Source organism: Phymastichus coffea, unplaced genomic scaffold (genome assembly GCF_024137745.1).
Source record: "Phymastichus coffea isolate CEN01 unplaced genomic scaffold, Cenicafe_Pcof_1.1 PCOF00050, whole genome shotgun sequence".
NCBI lineage: Eukaryota > Metazoa > Arthropoda > Insecta > Hymenoptera > Eulophidae > Phymastichus > Phymastichus coffea.
In genome coordinates, this window is record NW_026706861.1 from 1841142 (window position 1) to 1868394 (window position 27253).

The 27253-nt window shown below is 48.4% G+C and overlaps 6 protein-coding genes across 13 annotated transcripts; 3 read left to right on the forward strand and 3 right to left on the reverse strand.

Annotated features, from left to right (window-relative positions):
* Positions 1-2: 2 nt before the first annotated feature.
* Positions 3-3890, reverse strand: LOC131665331 (uncharacterized). 5 transcript variants are annotated; one of them, XM_058937161.1, is made up of 4 exons: positions 1292-1604; positions 544-850; positions 316-474; positions 3-247 (listed from the first exon to the last, which is right to left on the reverse strand). In XM_058937161.1, exons 1-4 carry the CDS (start codon positions 1330-1332, stop codon positions 80-82), a joined length of 675 nt encoding a protein of 224 aa, XP_058793144.1. In that variant the 5' UTR covers positions 1333-1604; the 3' UTR covers positions 3-79. The 5 variants fall into 5 exon arrangements, with proteins under 5 accessions (XP_058793144.1, XP_058793145.1, XP_058793148.1 ...); XM_058937162.1 differs by having other exon boundaries at positions 4-247; positions 544-789; XM_058937165.1 differs by lacking the exon at positions 1292-1604 and adding an exon at positions 3141-3890 and having other exon boundaries at positions 5-247; positions 544-789.
* Positions 1241-8448, forward strand: LOC131665328 (serine/threonine-protein kinase OSR1). 3 transcript variants are annotated; one of them, XM_058937157.1, is made up of 12 exons: positions 1241-1506; positions 2587-2714; positions 3758-3980; positions 4113-4476; positions 5145-5257; positions 5341-5591; positions 5669-5841; positions 6415-6652; positions 6730-6844; positions 6935-7197; positions 7273-7459; positions 7539-8448. In XM_058937157.1, exons 1-12 carry the CDS (start codon positions 1501-1503, stop codon positions 7614-7616), a joined length of 2139 nt encoding a protein of 712 aa, XP_058793140.1. In that variant the 5' UTR covers positions 1241-1500; the 3' UTR covers positions 7617-8448. The 3 variants fall into 3 exon arrangements, with proteins under 3 accessions (XP_058793140.1, XP_058793142.1, XP_058793141.1); XM_058937159.1 differs by having other exon boundaries at positions 5669-5834; positions 6417-6652; XM_058937158.1 differs by having other exon boundaries at positions 4116-4476.
* Positions 8449-9410: 962 nt separating this feature from the next.
* LOC131665392 (mitochondrial carrier homolog 2-like) lies at positions 9411-11573 on the forward strand. The gene is made up of 7 exons (XM_058937263.1): positions 9411-9703; positions 9829-9913; positions 10060-10231; positions 10296-10427; positions 10499-10685; positions 10770-10837; positions 10930-11573. Exons 1-7 carry the CDS (start codon positions 9551-9553, stop codon positions 11135-11137), a joined length of 1005 nt encoding a protein of 334 aa, XP_058793246.1. The 5' UTR covers positions 9411-9550; the 3' UTR covers positions 11138-11573.
* A 115-nt stretch (positions 11574-11688) lies between these two features.
* On the reverse strand, positions 11689-15324 carry LOC131665391 (protein cab-1). 2 transcript variants are annotated; one of them, XM_058937262.1, is made up of 5 exons: positions 15098-15322; positions 14658-15007; positions 13997-14589; positions 13834-13942; positions 11689-13745 (listed from the first exon to the last, which is right to left on the reverse strand). In XM_058937262.1, the coding sequence occupies exons 1-5, from the start codon at positions 15177-15179 to the stop codon at positions 13635-13637; spliced, it is 1245 nt and encodes a 414-aa protein (XP_058793245.1). In that variant the 5' UTR covers positions 15180-15322; the 3' UTR covers positions 11689-13634. The 2 variants fall into 2 exon arrangements, with proteins under 2 accessions (XP_058793245.1, XP_058793244.1); XM_058937261.1 differs by having other exon boundaries at positions 13834-14589; positions 15098-15324.
* A 239-nt stretch (positions 15325-15563) lies between these two features.
* On the reverse strand, positions 15564-23878 carry LOC131665390 (USP6 N-terminal-like protein). Its single transcript, XM_058937260.1, has 8 exons — positions 23375-23878; positions 22375-22617; positions 21976-22299; positions 21716-21903; positions 21479-21639; positions 21058-21378; positions 20819-20984; positions 15564-19496 (listed from the first exon to the last, which is right to left on the reverse strand). The coding sequence occupies exons 2-8, from the start codon at positions 22524-22526 to the stop codon at positions 18892-18894; spliced, it is 1917 nt and encodes a 638-aa protein (XP_058793243.1). The 5' UTR covers positions 22527-22617; positions 23375-23878; the 3' UTR covers positions 15564-18891.
* Positions 23879-24273: 395 nt separating this feature from the next.
* LOC131665389 (uncharacterized) lies at positions 24274-27196 on the forward strand. Its single transcript, XM_058937259.1, has 6 exons — positions 24274-24697; positions 24767-25022; positions 25091-25347; positions 25413-25915; positions 25987-26218; positions 26287-27196. Exons 1-6 carry the CDS (start codon positions 24428-24430, stop codon positions 26716-26718), a joined length of 1950 nt encoding a protein of 649 aa, XP_058793242.1. The 5' UTR covers positions 24274-24427; the 3' UTR covers positions 26719-27196.
* Positions 27197-27253: the final 57 nt, after the last annotated feature.

Below are 27253 nucleotides of genomic sequence, written 5' to 3' on the forward strand. Positions count from 1 at the left end.
AATTGCGCTTGTCATTGATTAGAGTTTTATTGCGAGGTAGCTGTGCAATAAGTACATGCAAGTGAAATAATACTGCTGACTAGTAGTGCATAGTGACGTCGCCGAGAGTGGAGGTAGGCCACATGCAGTCGCAGCCGCTAGCGACGACCTTGGTCGTCGGTTCCCAGCATGCGGCATCCCAGCGGCGCCTCAGCATGAACAGCGTGCGACTCCTCTGTATGCAATGAAAGCTCGGGTGGGCACACTTCTGCAAGTTATCAGGCAGCGGTTCGAGTCTGCGAGCCATTGGTAAAAGAATTACAGACGCTCTCTGACCTGTTTTTCTGGCGGCTCGACTTTCAGCGACGACTCACTCTCTACGAGGGAGAAGCTCTTGCAAAAAACCTCATAGTAATGTGGCGGTTGGTACTCATAATTGGGATCGCCGTTGAACTCGACCTTGCGCGTTGCCGTCTCGCATAGATGTCGATACTCCTGCAGAAGTGGCCAATTTGTTCAATTGGTTGATCGATCGGCCGCGACGCCGCGGAAGGGAGAACTCACGGGCACCAAGCTGCGATCGGTTCTGGTGAACGGCCGTTCGTCTTGCAGCGAGGACACCAGATCGTCGAAAGCGCCGAAGGACGCCTGCTCCTCGCGCAGGTTGTCCTCAGGTAGGACAATCGGCTTGGCGGATCGAGCGGAGTCTCGCAGCCAAGCGAGCAGCTCGTTGCTGGCGGTGCCCGCGTCGTAGAGGGTCGGTCTCCCGATGCCAAGGCAAAGGCGACTCAGCGCCAACAGTTTGCTCACCTGCGCGCGAGCGTTTCGTTGATATTGTCGAGAAGGTAGAAAAGTCATCGTGAAGGAGATGCTGGCAGAGGGCGACAGGTAATAACGTTTGATCAGAACTGCGTAGGACGTCGCGGATTATCGCAGCGATTAATTGAGCACGTACGAGGCTAATCGGGCCAAGTGGAATTAGCGCAGAAGTTACCAGAGCATCCAGCCATGGCGCGGCAATTAGCGATCTTAGTGATTTCGGCTATATAGCAGACGAGCGTTTCCTCTTTGTCGTTCTTTCTTTTCGTAATAGACGCGGTGTAGCTCAAGGTATATCGAGAGACAGACAGAGAGAGAGAGAGAGAGAGAGAAAGACGAGTGGAGGGGGCGCGCGGAGGTTTGCTCGTTCAATTGAGCTAAGAGAGACGAGTGCTGAAAGCGAGTGCTGCTTAGCCTAGCCAGTCGCGAGTCGAGGGCCGCAATCGTCGCACTCGGCTCTACACGGCTCTTCCTGCTATTTCGTCTATCTCACCGCTCCAAATTCCAGGCATAACGGCGCGCTTGCCGGGACATCGCAAGTCCCCGTAGTTATGTGCTGGCGCATGCTCAAGGTCGACGGCTGCCGCTGCTGGTCCACAAGCTCCGCAAGCTCGCGGCTCTGTCATTCCAACGCGACGCGTAGCTGACGAAAGACAGACGTTATGGCATCGGCAGTTCAAGCAGTCGAGGCTTTTCACTAACATGCAGGTACCCCGACAGTCCGACGGATCCTTTTCTCGCGTCCGAATATCGGTAGGGCGAATGATTGAGCGTCGCGGCTCCGCGCGGTTAATGGCAGACCACGAGACTCGCGGTGCACTCGAATACTGTGGGCGCGTGACGTGCGCGCGCGACCAGTAACGCGGGCGCCTTTGCGGGTGTAAGCCGCCGGCCGCGCGGCCTCGGCGATCGGGGGGCTTATCGGCGGTCAGTCTCACGAGCCTGCGCGCTCGCAACGTAAGTGGCGCCCGCGAACCCTCGCGCAGTTCGCCCGTCTGGGGGTCCCGACTGCGACCGCTGGTCGCGTGCGTCAATCGGCAAAACATCTGTTGAACGTGTTATTTCTCGTGGTGTTCGCTCGTCCGAGTGATCCGTGGACATGATGCGTGGGTGGGGCAGCCGCGGGAGGGGGGAGGGGAGCAGGGAGTGCGTCGGAAAGAAATGCCTCGCGTCGACGCAACAGTTAGTTTTATCGAGCGAATTACAATCGAATGCCATCTGCACGGATTTCCGTAATCGCGGCGCGCGCGTTGCTCATTGGACTTGGCGATAATTCGATTCGTCGCGTCCCCCGTAGGCCGACCCCGATTTCACGCCCTAGTCGCAGCTTACGCCCGGCCCCGGTGACTGCCGTTCGTCAAACGAAAAAAAAAAAAAAAAGAAAGACCTAGGCCGACGATCGCCTCGTGTCCGATTATCGCGTAATCACGGCAATAGCCTGGAATGAAATAATCGTAATGAGATCGAGAGCGGCGACGAACAACAGCTCTACCGCGAGTGGGACCCGCGGATCGGCTCGTCGACGACTCTCGCGCGACCCAGGCCAGCTACGCGGAGACGATGCATCTCGCAAACAAACTGAACGGACAGCACGCTGCCAATCCCTGTGTCTCCCAATTATCCAATTAAAGCGAATTTAGGTGAAGATCGGTCGAACGTCAATTTAAAAATATTCCATGCTATTTTGCTTTATTCATTTTTTTTTTCGTTTTGTGCGCGGCCGATGCACCCCTCCTGCCGCCTGGATTCGAACAGTGACAAAGGGGCGCCTCGCGCGTTTTTTTGCAGGTCAACGCGAAGCAGCAGCAGCAGCCGCGGGCGAGCAGCGAGAAGATGCCACAGCACGAAGAGGCCCAGCTGCGCTTTCAGGACCACCGGTTTTTCGCCGGCGGCCGCGCGCTGCTCGGCAACAGCAGGCAAGCCTTCGATCGTCGTTGACACTTGTTTTTCACTCGAACGAGCGCAACGTTTTTTCTTCTTCTTTTTATTCTTTTTCTTAATTGGGTCTTTTCGTTTGTTCTCTTCTCGCTGCCACTGCACGCCGTTGATCAAGGCCTCGACATAGATAATCGTGATCGTCGTGCTATAACGCGGCTGTTCGTGCAATTGAGCCGTTGACGGGCTCGCACCCGCCGATGATGCATTCTCGTATCGTCGTTGGGACGGTCAACGCTCGCGGATAGCGTTTTCCAACGACTCTTGGTCATGTCGAGTCCCGGCGATCTCATACTTTCGAGGACGATCGGCAGCCGATCGGCTGCTCGCGTGGTATGCCGCCGAACGCGAATCGCGCAGGGAGGGAATCGCCGGCGCAAAAGCGAGCGTAAAAACGAACAACTTACGAGAATAACAGCGACTGGCCGCATGACGACTGGCGCTGCTGCGACTGTGTGGTGCTGGCAGGTGCCAAGTGAATCCGTCAACGGCCGTGCTCTGTTTGTTGCAGTCGCTCGTCGCCGCCACCTCGCAGAGAGCTAGCCTATGCCTTCGCGCGCGTGGGGGAGAGTGCAAGCCGAAATCCCCGCGAGCCCGCGTCGTTATAACGCGCATTGCCGTGTTTGCTGTCCGAGCTTTATTGAACTGGTTGGAGCCGCGCGTGTGACGATATATCGCGTGGCTATCGATCGGCCGCCGGTTACGGCCGCGAAGCTGCAGAGCGACGACAGCCAGCCGTCGAGAGCGCGCTGATATCACGAGACACGAGAAAGCCCGCACATCGCGTCTCTCAATTATTGCTCTCCTCGTTTCTCACGAGTCAATCACTGGTTCCCCCAATCTATACGCTGTTCGATGCGTGGAGCCGCCGCGACGGCGTATTCGCGCGCGCGCTCGGCGATCTTTCTTCAATTAGCGCTGCTCGCGACCGGAGCTGCCTGCTTTTCGCTCCTCGCTTCTCTTGCTTGTCGCCGATCGTCGACTTCGAGCGCTGCGCCTCCTACATCTTTGTGTCGCTCGTCAGGAAAGCAACGGCTGACATCCTGCCGTCGTGCTCGCACGGAGTCTTCCGCCAGCGCGACAACCCCATCGTCGCAGCGCCCGCCAATTCGCACTTGCGTCGCGCCACCACGCCAACACCGATCGCCATTACCGCAAGCCTGCAAGTAGTCCGCACCAAGCCGCCCCTGCCGCCATCCGCGACCGCAGACTCAACTGGCTCTGTATCCGCTTCTAGTCGGCAAACGGTCAGTGGTAACAAGTTTTGTCAAGTCAGAGGTCGTTCAGTCGTCTCACCGACTGGTCGTCGCATCAATTTTCTCTCTCTCTCTCTCTCTCGAGCTTTTTTTCGTCTTGCTCATTTTTCACGCGTCTCTCAGCAGCTGCCGCCTGCAGCCCATAGCGCAAGCTGCAACAACCAGTCAAGCTTTCGCGGCGAAGGCGCTTTCCTCTCTGCGCTTTCCTTCTCGTCGACATCGACGATCAAGCAACAACAGACGACGGCACGACAAGGTCGTAACGCCGGCCGCGGCGATAGCAACGACAATAACGACCCAAACAGAAGCACAAGTAGCAGCAGTAATAGCAGCAGCGGCAGCAGCAGCTTCTCTCGGTCTCGGTCTCGCCGCTCGCGATTCGGCTATACGGCACTGGCCAACAAGATGGCGTCCGCGAGCAGCACGACGGCGCCCGTGCAAGGCTGGCCCAACTCTAAGGACGACTACGAGCTAAGAGAGGTCATTGGTAAGTCATACCAGTGCATTATCTTCTTTTCTCCCTGTCGTGCGACTCAAGACACATCGTCCACCGATTCTCCATCATCACCTCGTCAGCAGCACCAAACCAAGCTTTCGCCCAACCTTCCCTACCATCGCTGTTTGCTGCTAACACGCGCGCGCCTGCCGGCTCTACTCTCTCTCTCTCTCTCTCTCTCTCTCCTCTCTCTCACCTCTCTCGCTCTCTCTGTCTCTCTCTCTCTCTATCTTCCCCGAAAAAACAGACTTTGATTTTCAGCTATCTCTTTTCTTCTGTTTATCGTTTAAGTACTTCAATCCCCTCTTCCACTTGTGTATCCGTTTGTTACCTTTTCCCCCCATATACAACTCATTTGCCTTTATCCTATTTATCTATTCCGAGATTACTCTCCGATTTTTATTAACAGTTCTACTGTTGACCCAACCATATACTTATTTTCAATTTACAATAATTATTCCTCTTCATATAAGGTTATAAATAAGCATTTTGAGCCTTTCAAGTATGTGCTACAAATCATTTACACCAATTAACATTGATGACTGTGACAACAGGCTGATCAAGATTCGTTTATTCCAGCCCTGATTGTGATTACAAAGCCAATCAAAATTACTTTCGATTTGTTTATTAAACACATCAGTAATTATTACGTTTTTCAGGTGTTGGAGCCACTGCGATAGTACATGCAGCATTTTGTTTACCTCGACAAGAAAAATGTGCAATCAAACGTATAAATTTAGAAAAATGGAATACAAGTATGGACGAACTGTTGGTAAGTATTGGGACCTACAATTCTTACAAAAATTAAATTTTTTTTCCCTTTACATTATTTAGAGTTTAATTTCAAATTTGCAGAAAGAAATTCAAGCAATGTCATCATGCAATCACGAAAATGTTGTAACTTATTATACATCGTTTGTGGTAAAAGAAGAACTGTGGCTGGTACTTAGATTACTTGAGGGTGGCTCCCTTCTAGACATAATTAAACACAAAATGCGGACTACCAATTGCAAACATGGAGTTTTTGATGAAGCAACAATAGCAACTGTACTTCGAGAGGTTCTTAAAGGACTTGAATATTTCCATAGCAATGGTCAAATTCACAGGTTTTAGCTTGTTCTTTTGTCATCTACTCTTTGTTAAAAATAAGCATGGAATCATTTTTTAAATTTATTGATTGTAGAGATATTAAAGCAGGAAATATTTTGCTGGGTGAAGATGGTACTGTGCAGATAGCCGACTTTGGAGTGAGCGCCTGGTTGGCCACAGGACGCGATCTCAGCAGGCAAAAAGTCCGACATACTTTTGTTGGAACGCCTTGCTGGATGGCGCCCGAGGTCATGGAGCAGGTGAGAGAGGAAAGTTACATTTCAGTTTCTTAGCCTGCGCGTTTTTACGCGTTGTTGATGTGTATTGTTTGTTTTATCGTTGTCTCTTTCACTGTGCATGGCGATTTGTTGGTCTAGTCGTTTTTCTCTGCATTTACTCGACAGCAAAATTATTGAGCTTATGTGTGTACGTATGTATGATTTTTTATATTTGTCTTGCGGTAAATACCTACATGCTGCTTTATAATAAGCTAAGCTTAAGGTAATGAGTGGCATTTTTGTTGTCTGTGCTTATCTCAATGTGTTATAGCATATTTCATGTTTCTTGATCTTCCTATTAAGTTTAAAATTGATTTTAGCATGAGTAATATGATAATTGATGAATGTATCAGTACTGTTTCACGAATGTAGTAATTTCCTAAATAACAAGCATAAATGTGTATGGCAAGAAATTATATGTAAATCAACGATCAATTATTGAGCAAAGAATGCAAGTATTGATGATGGATGCTTCGTTTTTGCTCATTTATTGACGAATAAATAGTTTTCGCATGAGCGTCTGAATAGAATTTGAATAAATTTGAAGATTATTCGACAAAACAGGACCACGGCTATGACTTCAAAGCGGATATTTGGTCTCTGGGAATTACGGCTATTGAAATGGCCAGTGGAACCGCTCCCTATCACAAATTTCCACCAATGAAAGTTCTAATGCTCACATTGCAAAATGATCCCCCCACTCTGGACACCGCTGCCGACGATAAGGATCAGTATAAAGCATATGGCAAAACTTTTAGAAAATTAATTGTTGATTGTCTTCAAAAAGATCCCACGAAAAGGTTTGGTAAAAATTGAATATTATCCCGTGATATATTTTCGCTATATGTATACTTACTTACACGACTTCATATTTCAGACCTACAGCAACTGAACTGCTAAAGCACCCATTTTTTAAGAAAGCTAAAGATAAAAAATACTTGCAGCAGACACTCGTAGCAATCGGTCCGAGTCTAGAAACACGAGTGCAAAAGGTATAAATGTTTATTTCTTTATTTATTGTATTTTATTTTTGTTATTTTATTTCCAATCCTTGAACTTTAATCAAATGATTCTTTATTTAGGCGTCGAAAAGGCAGCCTGGCACTTCAGGTCGACTACACAGAACCGTAACGGGCGAGTGGGTTTGGTCGTCTGAAGAAGAAAGTGGCAACTCCAGCGGCGAAGAGAGCAAAGAGTCATTGCCTATTAATCGGATCGAGCGAGAAAGCAGTGAAGATGATGCTCCTGACCAAGATGATTATTATGCTCAGCAAAAAAGTGCACAAAATCGCGATAGCGCATCCGCGGACAAAAATGTTCCTATCAATCTAGTGCTTAGACTTCGGTATGTAAAGTATTCTTTGCATGCCTAACATAGCTCATGAATAACTTCATTATGATGATTATTTTTCTGATTCAGCAATCAAAAACGCGAACTTAATGACATCAGATTTGAATTTGCTATCGGCATCGATTCTGCCGAAGGTATAGCTGCAGAATTAGTGGGTGCTGGTCTTGTCGACGGAAAGGACATTGTCGTCATTGCTGCCAATCTCCAGAAACTCATCGACAGTGTGGGACATATCCGCACTGTTACGTTTCCTTTGGTAAATTGATAATTTTTACTTTTCGTTTTATATTATTATAATCATCACTGCCATCGTTTATTCTGTATTTAACTTCTAGAACTCAGGACAGACATCTAACGAAGTACCCGACGATAAGGCACTGATTGGATTCGCTCAGATTTCAATCACAGATTAAGATTTAATTTATATTATACGTTATACGTTCTTTATTTTTCTTAAAGACTTCGTTTTACTGTAGTTATGGAAGAGGTAATGTATAGCTCTTTTTTTCAATCCATGTCGTGAATTATATTTTAAGTCGGAGTGTTATGTATCAACGCCACAAGTGCTCCTGATTGCAATTCATCATTTTATGCAATAATTAACGTCTTGGATTCATACAACTGGCTTGTTACACTTATGCATATAAGTAATAGTCGCGCTATTAACTCATACTACATTTATATATACAACACGCATACGTGAAAAAAAAAATGAAATTTCTGCCTTATTTAGTTCGACATTTTCTAGTAGATTTAATAGATTATTGTTAAACTATTTATTTACATTATGAAATTTTCTGCTGTAAATATTAGCAATATGATGTAGCTACATGCCTTGCATAATTAAATTGACAGGTTAATTAATAAGCCGAGCTATGTAACGAGCTTACGCAAACGTACGACTTTCGTGAAATTCATCATTTTCAAAACTTGTATGTACTTCAAATTATTGCCTTTACTTTGTCAATGCAAAATACGATTTCATTAATCCTATCTCATGCTTTTTGTCTTAGATGATAAGAACGAATAATAATACAATATCACATGAATAAGTAAATTATTTTGTACTTAATTGGGTAATGTCATTTGGCACATATTGCCTTTGTAAAATAAAACTTGTAGATTTACAACGACAAATATGTAGTAATCAATGACTTGCTGGTGTGGAAACATTTATGTGAACATTTCTAATTTGTATATTTCAAAGAGAAAAACAAACTGTAATTTGATAGATTACAATTTTTGCCTACAATCTAATAATAGAATTGTTTTCATGTTCCTTAAATAATTATTTTTATTGATAAGGTGAGTTTCTTTATTATGTATTATGTAATTCTTATGTAATTTATTAATTATTTTATTACTATATTTTTATTTTTTTATTTTATTATTTTATTTATTATGTAATTCTTTATTATGTAGTAATTGTATTCAAATATTTATTTTCTAGTTATTTTGAAATTTTTCGACACTCCGTGCGCAAAGTGCATCTTTCCCGCACGCTCGACAGAATAGTACATTACGATACAAGTGCGGGAAAGTAGATTCTTGTCTCGTGTGGCGTTTACACCCGAGCGAGGCGAGGGTGGAAAGGTACACGAGACGAGAAACTCTTTCCCGAACATGTGCCGTACCGTATTTTTTGATACGACGTGTGGAAAGTGTGATTTTCAACGCACGTTTTCTATCGAGTGTGCGGGAAAGACGCACTTTGCGCACGGAGTATCGAAAAACGTGTGTTGAAAATCGCACTTTCCACACGTCGTATCAAAAAATACAGTACGGCACATGTTCGGAAAAGTAGATTCTCGTCTCGTGTCGCGTTTACGCCCGAGCAAAGCGAATTAAAAAATGAAAAAATAAAAAATAAAATTAAAAAAATACGAAGCACTTGTATCGTAATGTAATATTATATGAGTGCTGTAAATTGTATAACTTGCATATATTGAAAGATAACTGATTGTAAACAGTCGAGTTTTAAAACGTTTGAAAAATAAAAATCACGTCTAATTGCCTAAATAATAGACCGTTAATTGAAAAAATAAAGGAAAAAAGAATTTTTTTTGCGGAAACCGCCAATTCTATATTAATTTTTATATAAATATGAAAGTGATATGCAGTTTTTACGTGCAGTAAAATCAAAAAAGTGTTAAATATTAAATAATAACTTTTAATTTATGAAAACGTTTGGTTTTGTTATTTATTTAGATTACTTGTTTTATAAAAAAGATGGCAAGAAGGCTTTCAATTATTGTGAGCTGTAGGCGGACATGGTGTATAATGATTGAGTACCTAGCTTGGAGATCGTACAATCAGTACTCGCTGGACAATAATCGCTCGCGTGCGTATGCGGTGTCGCAGTGAAAGTCAATTTGTTACAGCTTTCTCGAAGATCAAGGATATTATGGAAAAGGATGATACCTTGTGGTCAAAAATTGCATGTAACACGCTGATAAATGTTGTTACATATCCATTTGACTATGCCAAAGTTTTAATTCAGGTTAGCCTATCTTTTATTTGAAAAAAAAATTCGATGGCGAGGTTATGTCAATTCAATTTTATATAAAAGAGATGATTATCAATGGAGAAAAAAATGGGTTTATGTGGGTTAACGTAATTTTTCAGATTGGGTATGAGCCTATAGACCCACAGCCAACCACTACTCTTTTTGGTAAATCAGCACTTGGTTTGCCAAACATTTTTCAGTATGGTAAATATTCTTTCATATGAAGCTTGTATATTATGAATTTTAATTTTAAAACTAGTCAGTTGGCTCTTTAAACTTTATCATTTATCCTTCAACATAAACTAAAAACACATTTTCATTGTAGATTTTATAAGAATTTTTTTTTTCAGTAAGGTACATAAAAAATGTTGATGGTTTCGGAGGATGTTATAGAGGCCTTGTACCAAAAATCTGTGCACAAACAATTTATGGCATTGCTTTTGACAAGAGTTACAAATCGGTTGAATTTGAAGATGAACCGGATAGTACTGTACCTATAGATGATTTAGAAGACAGTGAAAGGTAATGCTAAAGCATCAGTTGTAATTAGTATTTTATTATTATTAATGGATGAAAAAATTTTCAGAGATAAAAGATATGTTCAAGAATTCTTTAAAAACTTCATTGCTAGAACAATAGGCATTATCGTTAGTCATCCATTTGATGTGATATCAACTCGAATGATGGCTCAATTCGTAGGTGGCGAGGTTAAATATGTGTAAGTATAAAAAGAATGTTTAAATCTACAACAGTATTCAGAAGTTTATTATTTGATTTATCATTCAACAGTACACTAGTAGGATCTGTGACTGAAATATATCATGAGAATGGTCTGTTAGGTTTCTTTGCTGGAATTGTTCCAAGACTCATTGCTAATGCTACCACATTGGCAATTATCAGTACATCAACTTATGTTATTAACAAGTATTTCATTCAAGATAGAGAATTGAGGGTTTACACATCAACAACGATGACAGTAAGAAACGTTTAAATTATTGTCTTTATTTATTTGTTATTCATAGACCTGTGAAACATAAAACTAAAAAAATTAATTTTTCAGTTCCTTGCATCTACCTTTACTTACCCTTTCTTGGTTGTTTCCCAATGTATGGCTGTGAATAATTGCGGGTAATTGTTTGACTTTTATTATTATTTAATCATTTAGCTGATCAATATCATGAAATAAGCTCATTCAATTAAATAAATGTTGCATTTTCTAGATTGGCAGCTGGACAGCCGCCTGCCATGCCAATTTATACTGGCTGGACTGATTGTTGGAGACATTTGTCGAAAAATAAACAGTTGAAGCGAGGCAGCAGCTTATTGTGGAGATACTACACGGGCCCGACTATTTTGATTAATGGTCGACCTTATGTTGACAGAATTTCGTTGAGCTTGAAAGATAATCCACTGAAGAAATTTGTGTAACTCAATAATAATAACTGATGTGTGTTTTCAGATTAAAAGATATTTATTTATTCTGCCGTGTAAGCTTTAATTGATGCATTTTCCGAAAATCTCAGTATGTACATTACCTTCAAGAAAAGAATGTTAAGACATTTTTTTAGTTTCGATGAATTGTGGTTATTATCGACGCCAATTATTCTTGTAAATATCGTATAGTTGAATCGCCTTAGATAAATGAAAAAAAGACTTGCCTATGTGCAAAATTGTTTTAAAGTTACTTTACATTCATTCATGGGTAAATGTAAAAATACTAAAAATATTGTGAACATTTATGATTATAACTTATGCCAAACTTTTTATTATTCCGATTTTTTTTAATATATCAATAACTATTGTACTACGATTGTACTACGGTGATTTGTCTTTCCGATAAAAATAAAATTGAAGTTGAAGGCTGCCATTGAAACGTTATTGTGGATTCATTTTACTTAGGATAGAAATTACAACAATAAATGGTATCGTCTTACCAAACCTCGAAAAATAAATGACGATATAAATAAGCTAAAGCTTTTCTCTTTTGTTTAAGACTTTAATCATTTTATTTTTGAGGGTATTACATATACATGTATATTGATATATTCTTAATCATATATTTATACATATATAGATTCTGTCTCATTCACAAAATATTCTCTATCATTGCATATTGTAAATAGATACTCGTGGTATGTAAGGTGACACACGCAGTCATCGACTTATACGATACCATTCTTTTCAGCTCTTTCTCTTTTGGAAGAATTACAATTACATAAGTACATGTTTTTCTAAATTTTTAGTTTCTACTTGCTGATATTCGCGAAACCATTAGTCAGATTGCCTAAACCAATATGTGCACGTGTACAAGTTGTGTAAAAAACATGGTCCGCAAAATTACGCTGTAAAATTTATATATCTTGATTTAATTTTCTTGTCGTAGCCGGCTTTTTTTGCTCTACTTCTCCGTCGAAAAATCAAAAATATACCTCAGTCGGTGCATTTAAGGACAAAAAAATTTGCTTACGTTTATCATTTATTTCTATTAAAAACTTTCTTCGTAACTTTGCCTCATTAAAACTTTCGATAAATATGGGCGGAAATCAACCGCAAGATAATTTCGATACATTAGTAGTGAATGACCTTTTGTCGCAAAGAACACTCTGAAAGTAAAGTGAATTAATGCGTACATCGACAACTTATTCTCTAAGTTGATTAGACGTGAGTTTAAAGTGAAAGTATCATCCTTATACGTGTTTTGAACAGTAAAAAGTGAAAATAAAAAATAGAGGCGTCGTGGTAAAAATGACCGCAGCTCCTCGCGGGTAAAATCTCATCGCGGTGCAAAATCGATCGCTCTTCATTTGAACGGAAAATTGGCGGACTACACTTCGAAATAGCTTGCGGAGAAGCGTGGACGTCGGGTACTGTGCTTCCTGTTCATTTCCAATTTGACGAACCACGTCGGTTCGCTGCGGTAAAAACAATTCGACGCAGCGAGCGCAACCGTCGTGTTGAATTTCCTCCAGTCTCGTCGATGACTAAATGGTGTCGCCGATTGATTAAACAAAAAAAAAGAAAGAAAAAAAGAACCAAAGAACAAAAGAACAACAAGAAATCGCCTCGACCACGAAACGCGACGGCGCGCACAACGAATCGTCTTTTCCGTAGAAAAATAATCAATTCATCAAAAGTGTCGTGCAGTCGATTTCAACGCTTGGGCGATATGGCGCGTGCACGCGTGAATCCTACGTACAGTCAATCGTGCATCCGTTAACATAAGCGTCCAGCGCTCTTCTCTGCTTTGATTTGCTCTCCCAGTCGCCGCCGCAGCATTTTCACACCGGGCATATTTATCGCGAAGAGCGCGCAGGCCGTTCGCCGTCGTCGCGCGCGGTACGGCGCGAGCTGCCCGCGCCGTATTCCACGCGACGTCCCGATTGCGAAAGCAAAAAGCTCATCTAGTAAAGCTGTCGTGTCTACTGTTTGGCACTTTGTCGAAGCGTTGTCTTGCGACCGAACGATGTGTGTGTGTGTGTGTGTCATACTGCAGGCGATATCCGCAAGTAGGTGACGCGGTTCGCAAAGCCTAGGAAATCGGTGATTGGGTTTGCCGGTTAGTACGTCGCGTGGGCCAGCGACGCTGCGCTACACTGTAGACTAGTGTACCAACGACTGACTGCATGCCTCGTGCGCGCGCGCGTTCGCGTCCTCGGTTATTGACTGCGTAATACATTAGATATGTGTAAGTAGTGCGAGTAGTCAATTCGTTGCGAGCGTGAGGTGCGAGAGATGGCCGTGTAGTGTCGTGTGCGACGGCTGCCTGCCGAAAGATCGTTGAAAAATAACGCGGCGCGAGCGGTTACGACTGGAGAAGCGTCGAGGCGGCGGGGAAGCTCGCGGAGGCGAGCGGAGATTTGGGAAGCTGCGGCGAGTCCTCGGCGAGGAAGTGGCGCGACGGCCGATCCTAGGCGGCTCATCGAAGCTAGAGGTCGTCGTCCCCGTCGTTGGTGTACTCGCGCTTGGACACGGTCGTCGCGATCTGCGGCGTCTGCTCGTCGTGGAACAGCGGGTTCTTCACCTCCATCTCGCCCGTCTGCAAGCGATATCAAGCCAGAGCATCCGTCAGAGGGTGTGTGTGTGTGTGTGTGTGTGGGTGGGGTTCCTCGGGCGCAGGTACGTACCGGGGCAAGACCGGGACACTCGTAGACGGTGTAGTCTCCCTCGTCGTTGTCCTCGTCGCTTTCGGCCTCGGACACGGAGCCGGGTTCTCTGGCGGTCCCCGCGGACGCCCTGCCGAACAGAGAGGGGGTGAGTGAGCGGGCTGGGCTGGAGCACGCCACGCACTTCTCCATGGCGATGATCTGCTGCTTTTGGTGCTGGAAATGGTACATCTGGGCGGACTGGGCGAGGCGCTGGTCGGCGGCGGATGAGGGCGAGAGGTCCTTGTTGGGGCCGGTCACCCCGTAGGCCGGATAATCCACGTCTTTGGCCGCCTTTGTGGCGCGCTGCAGTCGGCACCACAGCAGGCTCACCAGCACCAGCGCGAACATGAGCGCGGCGCTGCAACCGGCCACCAGCGCGATCGCGTACGCGTCCTCGCTGCCCAGCCGCTGGCGCAGTGACACCACCTGCAGTTGCTCGGTTAGGCCGCCGCCATCGTCGCCGCTATTCGTACGCCGCTGCTCCACCTTTGGTACCGATTCGCCGGATTGCGGGCTCTGCCGCTGCTGCTGCTGCTGCCGCTGCTGCTCCGGACGCTCCGACCGCGGCTGCCATGCCTGCTCCGAGTAGAAGCGCTCGTCGTTGGGCGCCACGGCGAACGGGCGCCGGGGCTGACTGGGCGCCGGGCCGAACGAGTAGGCGAACTCGTCCGGCGGCCGATCCGCGCCGCCGCCGAGCTCCGGGTAGTCGAGCTCCTGCAGGCGCTGCTGCTGGCGCTGCAAGCCCGGAGGCCAGGTTATGGCGGCGGACGGGCGGGCGGGACGTCGAGCCCCTCGACACCCACCTGGTACTCGCGGAGCAGCCGCTGGCGCTGCCTCCGGCGCTCGAGCTCGCGCTCGCGCGCCGCCTGCTGCAACAGGTCGATCAGCTCGGGCCGTTCCAGCAGCTCGGGCCGCTCCAGCGGCTCGGCCTGCTCGCGCAGCAGCTGCTCGCGCTGCGCGGCCAGCGCCTGCTCGAGCAGCCGCGAGGACCACTGCCGCCGCGCCGCGGCCTCTTCGTCCTGTTGGCGACGCCGCTGGCGCTGCTGCTGCTGGTGCTGCTGCTGCAGGCCGCCGCGCTCCAGCAGCCGCACCAGGCGGCCCAGGCGCGCCCCGGCCGCGGCCTCGTCCGCCGCGGGCTCGCCTCCGCCCTCGCCTGCACGCCCAGTGCCCGCGGACGGGTGATTACGTGGCGGGGACTCGCGCAATGGAGGCGACCGATCGATCGCGGCCGCGCGGCACCTACCTGGGTAGCGCTCGAACTCGGCGAGCGCGAGCGCGGCGATGCCGACGAGGAGGAGCGAGCAGCAACGCAGAATCGCGCTCATCGCGCGCTGGCGACTCGTCCGGACTGTGGCTGGGCTGGCTGCTCGCGCGCGCCCGCTATCACAACATCGCCACGAGTCCGCACGCTCTGCGCCACTCTGGCCGCTCTGGCCACCCGCCGTGCAGCCTGCTGCGCCCGAGCCGGATGTGGCCCCGCGGTCCGCGCGTCATTCATTCGGGCACCGCGAGCTCGCCACCCGCCAGCGCGCCGGCGCGCGCCCAATCAATACCCGCTCGTCGCGCCAGCTGGCCGCTCCGCCGCTGCCGGAAGCCCGCTTATCGAGTCGTGACGCGGGCGCCGTCGCGCGTTATCGCGCGCGGCAGCTCGGTCCACGCGAGGTCTTCGAGCTTCTCGAGCAGGCGATCTTGGCGCGTCGACCGCGTGCACTTGGCTTCGGGCGCACGCGCTCGCGCAACGGGCCACGATCCGCTCGTCCACGGTAATCGAATGTTTTCACTTATTGCATTTTCGTTCGCTCTCGACTCCTGTCGGCGCGCCCAACCTCGGGACCCTCGCCGTTGCTCGGACCGCGTCCACTCTGCTTATTCCGTTATGCCGTTTGGTGATTCGGTCGCAGTAGCCGCGTAGCTGGCGTCGAGTATCTATCATTTGTCACGACACAAAAAAAAAGAAAAACTACGAGATAACATTCGGTCCGTTATCTTTACCTTGAAAACGCGGCTATCCGTCAACCATACGTCCGTTCTACGGTCGTTTTCGGAAATCCCGTGAAAAATGCTGGATATAAACGCGTCGATTGCACTTTCCTCCCCGCACATTGGCGTTTATTTCTGGGCACGGTAGAACGCGAATGCAAGGGCAACGAAACAATTACGTAGACCGGCTATTTCGCGTGGATCGTCGCTCAAGCCGAAAGTGCAATCGCAATTGACCGAAATCAGGCATCATTGGCAATCGCTAAAATATACTTACTTCTCGCGTTGAGGCGCGATCGAGGTATGCTTGCTCTGGTGTTCACCGCGAACAAGGTGGTCTTCTTCCAAAGGAGCAACAAGTGACGAGTGACCGTGCGTGGGCCTTATTTTCGAGGATACGCGCGCTTTTGGGAGACCTGGCTTAGCCGCGCTCGGCACCTGGCCGAAACTTTGGATCTTCCCGCCGTGTGGCAATTATTTTGGAGCGCTCGGACAACCGCGGCCACCGGTTTTGGCTGTAACGCCGTTTCGATAGCGATGCACGCGACTAGGTGGCGAAGCTACGTCGCCACGTGTTCCATCCGAAAGTTATCGTTGCGTCCCTTCGACGCGTCGCCCAAGTAAAACAGCGACCTGTAGAAACGCGACGGTGCTAGCTCGCCCAACGCGAGATATTCACTGACGAGGGAGGGCCTTGCGGGGTCTGCAATAAATGTAACGCAATCGCATACTTTCTCGCTGTCCTTCTCTATAATTTATTTCTATGTATACTCCATGTACAATCAACCACGTATTCGCTTCAGATCTCTTTATCCTCGGTCGTTACAATGATTGCTCACTTATGTTTTACTTTGTCTGGAATTCTTGCGCTCGGCGTTTTTCATTTTTCATTTTTTTGGTCATGTTCGATAAAATGCAAATAGCTCTCGTGACTTTTGCTCCTGTCCGGGAAACAAGGAAATACTGTTCGGCCAAGTCTCGTGAACGTTGTACCGTTATCGCGTACAAGCACACACACTCACGCGCACTACCTACGCACGACACATCAGCAATCACAATTTATTCACAATTTATTGAAACCAATCGGGCGATCTCTTTCGATTTTGCACCGTCGCTCGTCAAATTATACGTATCTATATTCAATTATGTCGTCATACTTTATCACGAATCTTTGTCAATTGTCCGAGTATCATTTTACTACAATAAACTGCTACTCGTGTAAAAAAATAGTTCACGTGTATAGCTCCTATAAGAAAAAATTGTGTGACCGTCGAGCAAGATTCGTGTATATTTACAATTGCTCTTCGTAAGAATAGCCTTGCCGATCATCCGTCGCGTCGTTTCCGCGTGCGTCGGCCTTCGAAAAATAACCGCTGGAAATACAACTTTACTTAATCAAGAAATACTTCTACACGTAAACTAACCATTGTATCGTGCACAACAACTAATAATCCTGTTAATCATTTTCGCCTAAATAATCTAAAATAATTATGCTATCGTAATTAAAAATCATACAAACTCAATAAAAAAACGGTATTGCTTAAAGTCATATTCTCTTCTTCAATTGGAGTTTGAAACTTGATTTAATCCTCGGTTCAAAGTTCAATCTCTTCGTATTAAATTATTTTCTCTCCTACGTATTCTTAATAATACCTACGTACTTGATATTAATTTTAAGCCTACTTGGACACAAGTCTTATTACTTAAAAATTTCAAATAATTATTTGTTTTTTTTTTGCTTTTTTCATAAGCCTCCTGCTTTCATTAACGATAGAAGAAAGAAGATTGCTGTATTCACAAAAGTGTACAACAAATGTTTATGTATATATATACACACATAATACATGTATCTATTCGATTTCTTTTTTTTCAATCATCGGTTGCTTTATATTTATAATAACTCTTATTAATTTATTTGCATGTGAGTATTGACATTTTTTTCAGCTGACGAAATGCGCGCTATTTAGCTTTTTTTCTTTTTTTTCTTCTTTTTTTTCTTTTTTTTAACCGACTGTTTTTTATGGATTCTTATTACAATTTTCACTCCTTTGCATTAATTTTCACAAAAATATCTTTGTATTTCAAGTTCGAAAAATATCTTATAATTCTTTTTATTCCCTTGCAATAAAACAATGTTCTCCAGCTTCTTAATCCTGTCGTTAATTGCTTCAATCAGTCCGAAATCAATTTTTTTTTTCATCAGAATCGAAAAAAATTGAATAAAAATCGACGAGTATTTACAACTAAAAGATTGAATAGTTTTTCCAACAGCTCAATAGTGTTGTAACATTTGATCAGGTATATAAACGCTCGACCTTACATTGTGACGTACGCATTTCTCATAGTACGTTATACAATAATTCGCTTTCTCCAATAAAGTTCTTTTTTTCAATATATCCGTCTAATTGTTGTCACTTGATCGTATCGTCATCGGGTTCAATAGTACTTGAGTAATGCAAATAACAATCTAGACTGTTGCTTCAATGACACATCGAAATTCTAACAATTTGTTCTAAGTCACTTTATTAAGAAGGGGCCGCGAGAACGTCGGCAATCGAAATGCGCCGCGCGCGAATCAGCGCAAACTATCTGTGTTCGAGTGCACGCGTGAGAAAAAGAGAGAGAAACTGTTTGCATTGCACATCGCGTTTGTTCGTTCGTTTCGAATGGCTTCTTGCGCAGCACAGCGTAAAGAAAAGGAAAAACGGAGAAACGGGATTCGGGCGAGGCTCCGAATCGTAACTGTACAGAGCGAATCTCGCCGCGAATGGAAGTCGAATGCTCAGTAGGCCATGTAAATAATATAAATAAATGCTCGACGAAGGGGCAACACGTGCGCGTACAAGAAACAAGCTAATGCAGTGCGCAAAGCTGCGTTCTACGAGTGAAGGAGAGGTAACGGGGAATGGAGTTGGCGATTATAGAGCGTAAGGCTTGGCGATATTGTTAAAATGCAATAATAAATAATTGAACACATTGACAATGATGATAATAATAGGATGGTAAGACGCGATTGTGCGAATCTGCTGCGCTTGCAGGTAGGGCGAGGGAGGAGGGCTACTTGATGTCGCAATCGAGGTCGAGCTCGGGACTGTCGAGGGCGAAAGGCGTGAGGGGCTTCTCAACGAGGGGCGTCTGATCGGGGTCGACCTTGATCCTGATCCGGTTGGGGGTGTCGAGCGCGAGATTGGTCCTGGCCAGCAGCTGCGGCTGCGGCGGCTGCTGCTCGCTCGGCGGCCCGTAGGGCACGTAGATGCGCACGACGTCGGGGCTGGCGTGGCCGCTGCTGTTGCTATTGCTGCTGTTGGTGTTGGTACGGGCGTGGTGCGGCGGCGGTGGCGGTGGTGGCGGCGACTGCTGCGGCTGCTGCTGCTGCTGCTGCTGCTGCTGCTGGCGAGGGGTGGCTTGACCGGCCGTGCTGCAGCCGCTGCAGGCCTCCTCGCTGACCGCGCTGGCGTTGGACTGCGTGTCGAGGCTGTTCTCCAGCTCGAGCTGCTCGTAGTTGGCCTCGTCGAGGGCCTGACTGCGCGTAGCCGAGCTGCTGAATACCGACAGGTCGGCCGTGGACGTGACCGAAGTGTCAGCTAGCGAGCGCCTCGAGCCCTGCGGCGACACGCAGCTGCTGCCGTCCGCCAGGCTCGGCTCGAACGAAAACTTGCTCCCTGCAATCCAATCACCCAATGTCCCACATTCTCTCCTCTTCGCGTCACTTCTACAGCGGCACTACTGCCGAGCTCTGAAGAATCTTTCCCAACTCTACGTGCCTGCGACTATCGCGGCTTCGAAGCACACTCATGCAACGGCCACGTCCGCTCGCTGATCGAGCTTATCGCGCGGCCAATGTTAGTCTGCACTTGGTCTAGTCACAACAAACATTAACCAGCTGCTTTTTTTCCAATCTCATCGACATTTATTCACAAAATATAAGCATGTTAATTTTTACATATATTTATTCGGACGGCTCGGCACTCACCGAATCGTCGCTTGACAAACTCCCGTCTACTTTGGCATACTGTCTCGTGCTAACTATTATCTGTACTATTTTAAATACACGCTTCTCACAAAAGTTTACAAATCCAATCCAACAATTTTGCACTCGATGAAATAATGCTTCTAAACAATGGCTACTAAACGCTCTCGTTGTGAGCAGATGAAACCGACCCAATTATGATAATTAAATTTATCCTAGTCACATAATCTCTTTTCAACCTCAATAAAGAAAATCTCTTAAGTTTCGTTACAAACGATATCCGTATAAACAATATAAACTTAAATTTTATTTACGTGTCAATGAATATTCTATGCCAATTCTACTCAATCATTAATGAGTATTTTTTTTCCTTACAAATTATAAATTGTATTCGCTTACAAATTACAAACATGCAAAACACATTGAAAAAGCCGCTTTGACCAGTGAATTTATTGCGAAACAAGTAATTAATATAAAAATTAACGAACTAGTATGCCATTGCCAGATTAATTATTTGTTAGATAAACTCTCCAGTCAATTAAGAAATTAAATAAACGTCTCCGGCAACACCGAACCAAACATGCATTTAGTTGCATTGAAAAAAAAACACAATAATTATTTGACAAACGTTCGTAATTAAAGATACGCATGCATTAGTTTGCAATGATTGCTCATGTAGTAGAAATACAAAAAGGTATATAAAAAGTAAAAATATTTATGTAAGTGGGAGAGGGTTGTGATTGTGTGCGATATAGACAAACGGAATAATACATTACGGGATATGGTTCGGACGGATGGGGTGGGAAGGGAGGCTACTAATATTAGAGATTCTTCAGAGCCGTGTGTTATAGATAAGAATAACATTAATGTTCGAGTCAATATGGCTAGAATCTGATTGAATGTCCTTGTTGTTTATGTTATTAGCGGTAGTGGGTGTAATGGTAGCAGTAACACTGGTGCTAATAATATCGATAGCGTGTGTCGAGTGGGGTTGTTGATGGTCATTGGACTCACCACCGAGGCCGTTCTTGTTGACGCAATTGTTGGCTATCGCCAATTCGGTGGGCGTCGCGCTGTTCTCGCGACTCTCCTCCTCAATGACGATCGTCTGGCGGCGTTGGATCAAAGTTTCGCGCATCATTTGTTGCGCCTCGCTGAACTCGTCCGTTCGTCTGCCAACCTGAGAAGTCAAAGTTCAAGTAAAATCCGAGAAATTGCAGCAGAATGCTAGGTTTAGTGAGCAATCAAAGTACCTTGCTGGTGAAAGTGGGCTCCTTGAAGGTGCCGAAGGGTTGCCGCGGCAGCTCGTGTGGCAAAGGCGGTCCTGGATAATCGAGCTTGGCGCGTTTTAGCTCCTCCATGCTCCGCTCCACCGTGTTAATGACAAGATCGTCATCGTAGCCAAAATCCTTCTCCAGCTTCATCTGCAGATAGTTGCAAAACTCGTCGAGACTCTCCATTGTCAGCAGCTGGCGTTTGTGCATTTTCATCACCGTGTACGCTACCGCCGACAGTACTCGGTCGCCGTCCAACAAGAATATATCCCAAATGCGCAACCCAAGACTCACCGGCGTCTAGTTACACCAGAAATGGTTATTACGTAGGCGTTAGTAGTTTTTCCTCCTCAATGGATATTGTACCTAGCAACATACTAAACTAACAATTGACGCTTACCCTCTCTTGAAACACCACGAAAAACCACTTCAATGCGTAAAGTATGGAATCACAGCCACACTTGTCTAATTTTCGCTTGAGTTTCGGCAGGAACTTGTTCATTATTTTGTCATGGTGCTCTATATAGCGATTCAACTTTGGAAAGCCGTCCACGTAGAACCCTGTGCGGAAAAATTTGTGTCATTAAAGTATTGAAAACACTGGTTTTTATTGATTAATTCAAGATAATTGACATACCGTGCATACTGTACTTTTTGTCTGTTAGAAGAACAGATAGTCCCCAAAATGCATCCTCTTCATCCATATACAGCAAGAGTAATCCAGCTAGGACAGACATACCTTGGCAGTAGCCCACTTCCATATTGTACATACTGTAAGCTGCCAAGACATAAAACATGGACCTCTGCTTGAGACTGTACCTTTCCCTGAAATATTATCATTTAAATAGACATGATAATCTTACAATGATTATCGCAGCAATTATAGACATTGTTTACCTATAATTAATGTGATCTCTATATTGTCTAGCCACATCTGCATCAATCTGTCGTATTTCGGTAGACCACTGACGGGCCAACAATAACATTTCATCATATTTTCCAGGCTGTTCATTTTTTAATTTTGTTATTCCTAAAAGTAATGTCCATACTGTTCCTCGGTACCTATCAGGTATTCCTTTATATATCCTACGCCTTAACTTTTCCTTTGTCGAAGGAGACTCCCAATTATTAACCATTTTTTGCCACTTTTTTATCCTCTCCATCTCAATGTGATGAGATTTTATTTCATTCTGGTCCTTTTTCTGTGGTAGCCGCTTATCACTGCAGAAACAGAAGTAACAATAGCAACAATGTTTGCCGTTTTATTATAACATCTTATATTGTATCTCAACTTACTGTATGAATCCATATCGGTCTGTAGTATGATAAACCTCGTAAGCAGGATCCTCCCAAGGATCAATTTCTGCTCCTTCCCTGCCACGGTCATAGCAGCTGAATATTCTATCCCGTTCTGCAGCAGACCGTTTTAATAATTCTTCCTCGTTCATTCCACCCTTAAGTTGGTAACATTCAGGCTTGTGTGCATGCCTTTATTTTGATTGGTAAACAGTACTGATGTTTTTGACCTTGCAACACCACCTAAATATTAAATATACATACATTTAAAGAATTTACTATACAATGAAAGAGGTATAAAGATCTTTTCCATGTTGGTCATAGGAAACCAGATTAATAAATAAAGTTTAAATAAAACAAAAGTTTGAATTGAGAAATATAATTGATGAAGATGTGTGTGCATTGGTGATGGAAATTTGCATATATTTAAAGAAAAGTACTGAATCAGCATTATCTTAGAATATTTTCAAACATCTGTGTTTCTTAATCTTTGACATAGTTTCACAAAAATGACTCAGTGAGATGGCAATTAAACTATCTTTCTTGTTGCTCAAAGATTTTAAAGCCGTACCAAATTAAAACTGCTTATAAGATAAAGTAAAAAAAATACACAGGAATGATATAAAAACGTATATCAGTCGTGAAAAAGCTCATGAGTGCTTGTTCTTGTTAACCTAAATTGTAAGAGTTGGATTGAAGAGGATTGTTTTTACAAGATAAGTCGAGGTTGCATGAATATTGATTCGAAAATGAAGATCCTCGAAGAGGACGAATGACGGTGGAGGTATAGTTGAATAATTAATGGTGGAGGATACGTGCAAAAATAGCGAATGTTGAAACAGGAACTAAGTGAGAGAGAGGGGAGGGGGGAAGGAAGGAAGGCACGTGGGGTGAGCGAAAGAGATCAAGTGTATCAGGTAATTGAAAGTGGGAATCGCAACAAAGGCCGTATGAGATAGCGAGTGTCAAATAAGGAAGCGATAGGTTTGGTTGTACTTACGAGTCGAGTTGCGAATAACAGCAGCAGCAGGGGAATACCGTTCGCGTCATCTCCTATGAACGTGGATGTGTCCTCCTTATCTCAACATAACTGTCCATTTACGCGCGGTATCCGCCGCTGGAGAACTGGAGAGCAGCAGCTGCTGCGTTGTCGACTGGTCGGTGGCGATGAGTTGGAGCGCGCGGGCGCGAGGAGGCAGCTGTCCAGTTGCGCGCACTGGTGCAGCAGGACGACGGTGCCGATGCACTGATGGTGGTGCGGCAAACGATTGATTCGCGCTCGATCAGCATTGATTGAGCCAGCGAGTCTCGCTCTCCCACTCTCTCGGCGGTCTCTCTCGCGCTGCGTGTCTCAGTGTCGAGGTCGCAGGCGCGCAACGTCCGAAAGTTCAGTTGCTACGTGCGTAAGCGTCCACGAGAGTCCGCACGAGCAGCAGCAGTACTGCCAGTCTACCTCTGGTCTCGTGTGTTATCGTGCGTGCAGTGTGTGCTGCGTGTACGTACGCGCGCGCCGCGAGAGCTCGTAGCGCCTATCTTCCCCCTCTCCCCAGCGTCCTCGGCCCTCGCTGGCGGCGGCGCTCGCTCTCTCTCTCTCTCTCTCTCTCTCTCTCTGCATCGGAAACCGTATCCAGACGTCGCGCGCTATCCCATATCCCATGTCCAGCGGACCTTCGCAGGCGCGAGCAGCCGCCATCCGCTCTAGGTGCGCTCGCCACGAGCGGAGCTGGACGCCGAGGACAATTAGGCCAATGGACGGGCGACGTGCCGGCGCCCGTATTACGATCGCGCGGCGACGGGCAAGCGCGAGCCGAGGGCCAGTTTGATTATTGGCGCGCGGAGCGAGGCGCGAGGCGCGCACTTATTGATCAGTGTCGCGGTACGCGGGGCGGGCACATGCGCGTGGCGCGCAGTCTCTGGCGAGCGAGCGCGGCGACGGGCTTCCCTCGACGCTGACACAGGGTCGAGCGCCGTGGTGGGCCAGGCGATCAATCGGGGCAGCGACGGGGACTGAGCATCGGCGCTCGAGCAGCAGGCGAGCCGGCGCTGCGCAGCCATGCGGTTGGGCGCAGGGGCGGCCGCGGGGCCGCTGCTGCTGGCGGGGCTGCTGGCTAGCTGGCCGCGGTCGAGCGCGCCCACGGCGGAGATCCGGGCGCAGAGCTGCGTGGACGGCTTCGTGGTCCACCGCGACAAGATCATCCGCACCACCGACTCGCTGAGGCTCGGCGCCGAGTACCTGTCCAACTACGAGGTCGGCTCCAAGCTCGAGTGCGCTAAGTGGTGCTGCGACACCGAGCGCTGCGACGTCTTCGTCTACGAGGAGAGGGTACGTACGCCCCGCGACCTCGGCTCAAGCCCCCGCGTCCTAATCTCGCCCGGGCTGTACCGCGCGCAGAGCCTAGGCAACTGCTACCTGTTCCGCTGTGGTCCGCCGCACGATTTCAAGTGCAAGTTCACCGGCCACGCCAACTACAGTAGCGCGGTGCTGGCCGCCTACAGCCCGCCGCCGGCGCCCGACGCCATCGACGAGCTCAACTCGCTGAGGCGATCGGAGCTCGCCACCTCGACCGGCAGCAGCGGCGCGACCACGGCCGCGAGCGCGGGCACCAGCAGCACCGGCCCGCCGCCCGTGAGCGCCGAACCGGCCAAAGGTAGGCCGAGTGAAAGCTTCGGGAGGCCCGCGCGGCCCACTGATGCCCTTTGCGCTTGCCGCCCGCAGCGAGCTGCAGCCGTAACCAGTTTGAGTGCCGCTCCAGCGGCGACTGCATCGCCATTTACAACGCGTGCGACGGCATCCCCCAGTGCGCCGACGGGTCGGACGAGGCGCTCGAGCTGGGCTGCCCGCAAGAGCGCAGCAGTCCGCCGCTGCTGCTGCCGCCGCCGGTCCAGCGCCAGCCGTACCAGCACCAGACGCAGCCACTCGGACTGGTGCCCGACCTGGTCGGCTACCAGCGGATGATGCAACAGCATCAGCAGGTAAGCGACGCGTTCGCGGTGCGCCCGACGCGGCTGCTCACCTCACCGTGCGCGCCTCGTCGCAGTACCCCGTGCATCTGTACCCGGCCGGAGACCTCGCGCCGGCGTCCGACACGCAGCCCGCCGACGCCGGCTGGACCAGCTACCAGACGCGGGGCCGCGAGCTCCCTGCCGCTCCGCCGCCAGCGCAACAACAGCAGGAGCAGCAGCAGCGGCAGCGGCAGCCACAGCAGCAGCAGCAGCAGCAGCCGCAACCCTCGGACGAGTTGGGTGGCCAGGGTGGCGCAGTGGTCCCGGCGCAACAGCAGCACCAGCAGCACCAGCAGCAGCAGCAGCAGCAGCCGCGGCCGCTTCCGCCCGTCGACTACGGCCAGTGGCAGGCGCCGCCGGCCGCGCCCGGCCACTGGCCCGCTTCGCTGGACGAACGACAGCCCGCCGCGAGCCCCGCCGAGGCCTACCTGGCGCACGCCTACGTGCCCGAGTCCGGTGCGCTCGCTGAGCAGCAGGTGCCTCGTATCCTGAACGACAAGCCGAGCGGCGTGCGCCCGGACGAGCTCGAGCGGCCCGGGTAAGTGTGCGCGGCGAGGAGGCGCTGTCGTGGTTCCGGCGCGCGAGCCCCTGATCGCTTGGCTGCCGCAGCGGCCCCTACGGCCAGGAGCTGAGCCGCGGCTACGCGCCCTACTACCCCGCTGTGCTCCGCCAGCCGGAGTCCGTCTGGCGGGAGTCCGGCGGCGGCGGCGGCGGCGGCGGCGACGACGACGAGCCGGGACCGCAGCGCCAGCCGAGCCCCGTCGCCACGGCCCCGCCGGGGCCGCAGCGCGCGCCTTACCAGTGGCCGTCGACCACCTCCAGCACCGCCCAGCCCTGCGACGTGAGTCTTGCCCTCGCCCGACCACCCACCCCGCGACTCAGCCCTCGTTCTATCTGTGCACCACGCAGTCGGCGGAGAGCAAGCAGCCGGGATCGCGCGCTCGCGCCCCGGCCGCCGGCAGACCGAGCAGGCCGGACGGCGAGCGCACCGCCGAGCACCAGGTTGCGCCCAACGGAGCAGGCGAGCCGGCGGGCCCGAGTCGGACGGGCCACGAGTTGGAGCTGAAGACGCTGGCGCAGGCGCACCTGCAGGAGCACAAGGGCGTCGCGATGGCGGAGCACCTGGGCCGCGCGGGCCGCGTGAGCCCGCGGATCGAGGAGCTGCAGGCGACGCGGCCCAAGGGCGCGGTGATCTCGCTCGCCCTGGGCCTCGGCGTCACCGCCGTCATGGCCGTGCTCATCGCCTGCCGGCTGCGCGTCGTCAAGCGCCGCGGCCGCAGACGCTCCCACGACTCCTACGCCCACGACACCGACTACCTGGTCAACGGCATGTACCTCTGAGGCCGCGCCACCGCCGCCGTCGTTTCCCCCTCCTCGCTCGCCTCGACGGAAAGGCCGGGACGTCGCTCGATTACGCAGCCCGGGTTCCGAGCGACCATCGCGGCACGACTCGTTCGCGCTCGATCTGCCGAGTCGCGAACGTACAGCTATCGACGCGTGTGCCGTTCTTTGATCCGAGGTATACGCGTTTGACCGAAGAAGGCAAACAGAGCAAAATCGCGTTCGATCGATCCGAGAGTCAAGTCCCGCAGTTCTCGCTCGTGGCTCTGGTCAACGCGCGCGTTCGCCAACTGTCATCGTTGCGCCACTTTCTTGTTGCTGGTTCGACTCGAGAGCTGCGTCCCTCAAGGAAAACGGCGGCAGTCATCGTTAAAAGACGAAGAGCAGGAGGTGTTTGTACTTCGGGAACCCGTAGATGTGAATATAATGACTGTTTTCAAAGCATTGACGAACGATCGATTACAATAAAGATGTTATTTATAAAGCGACATGTCGCAAATCCTCACAAGTTCATTTGCCCACAGCCTCCGATACA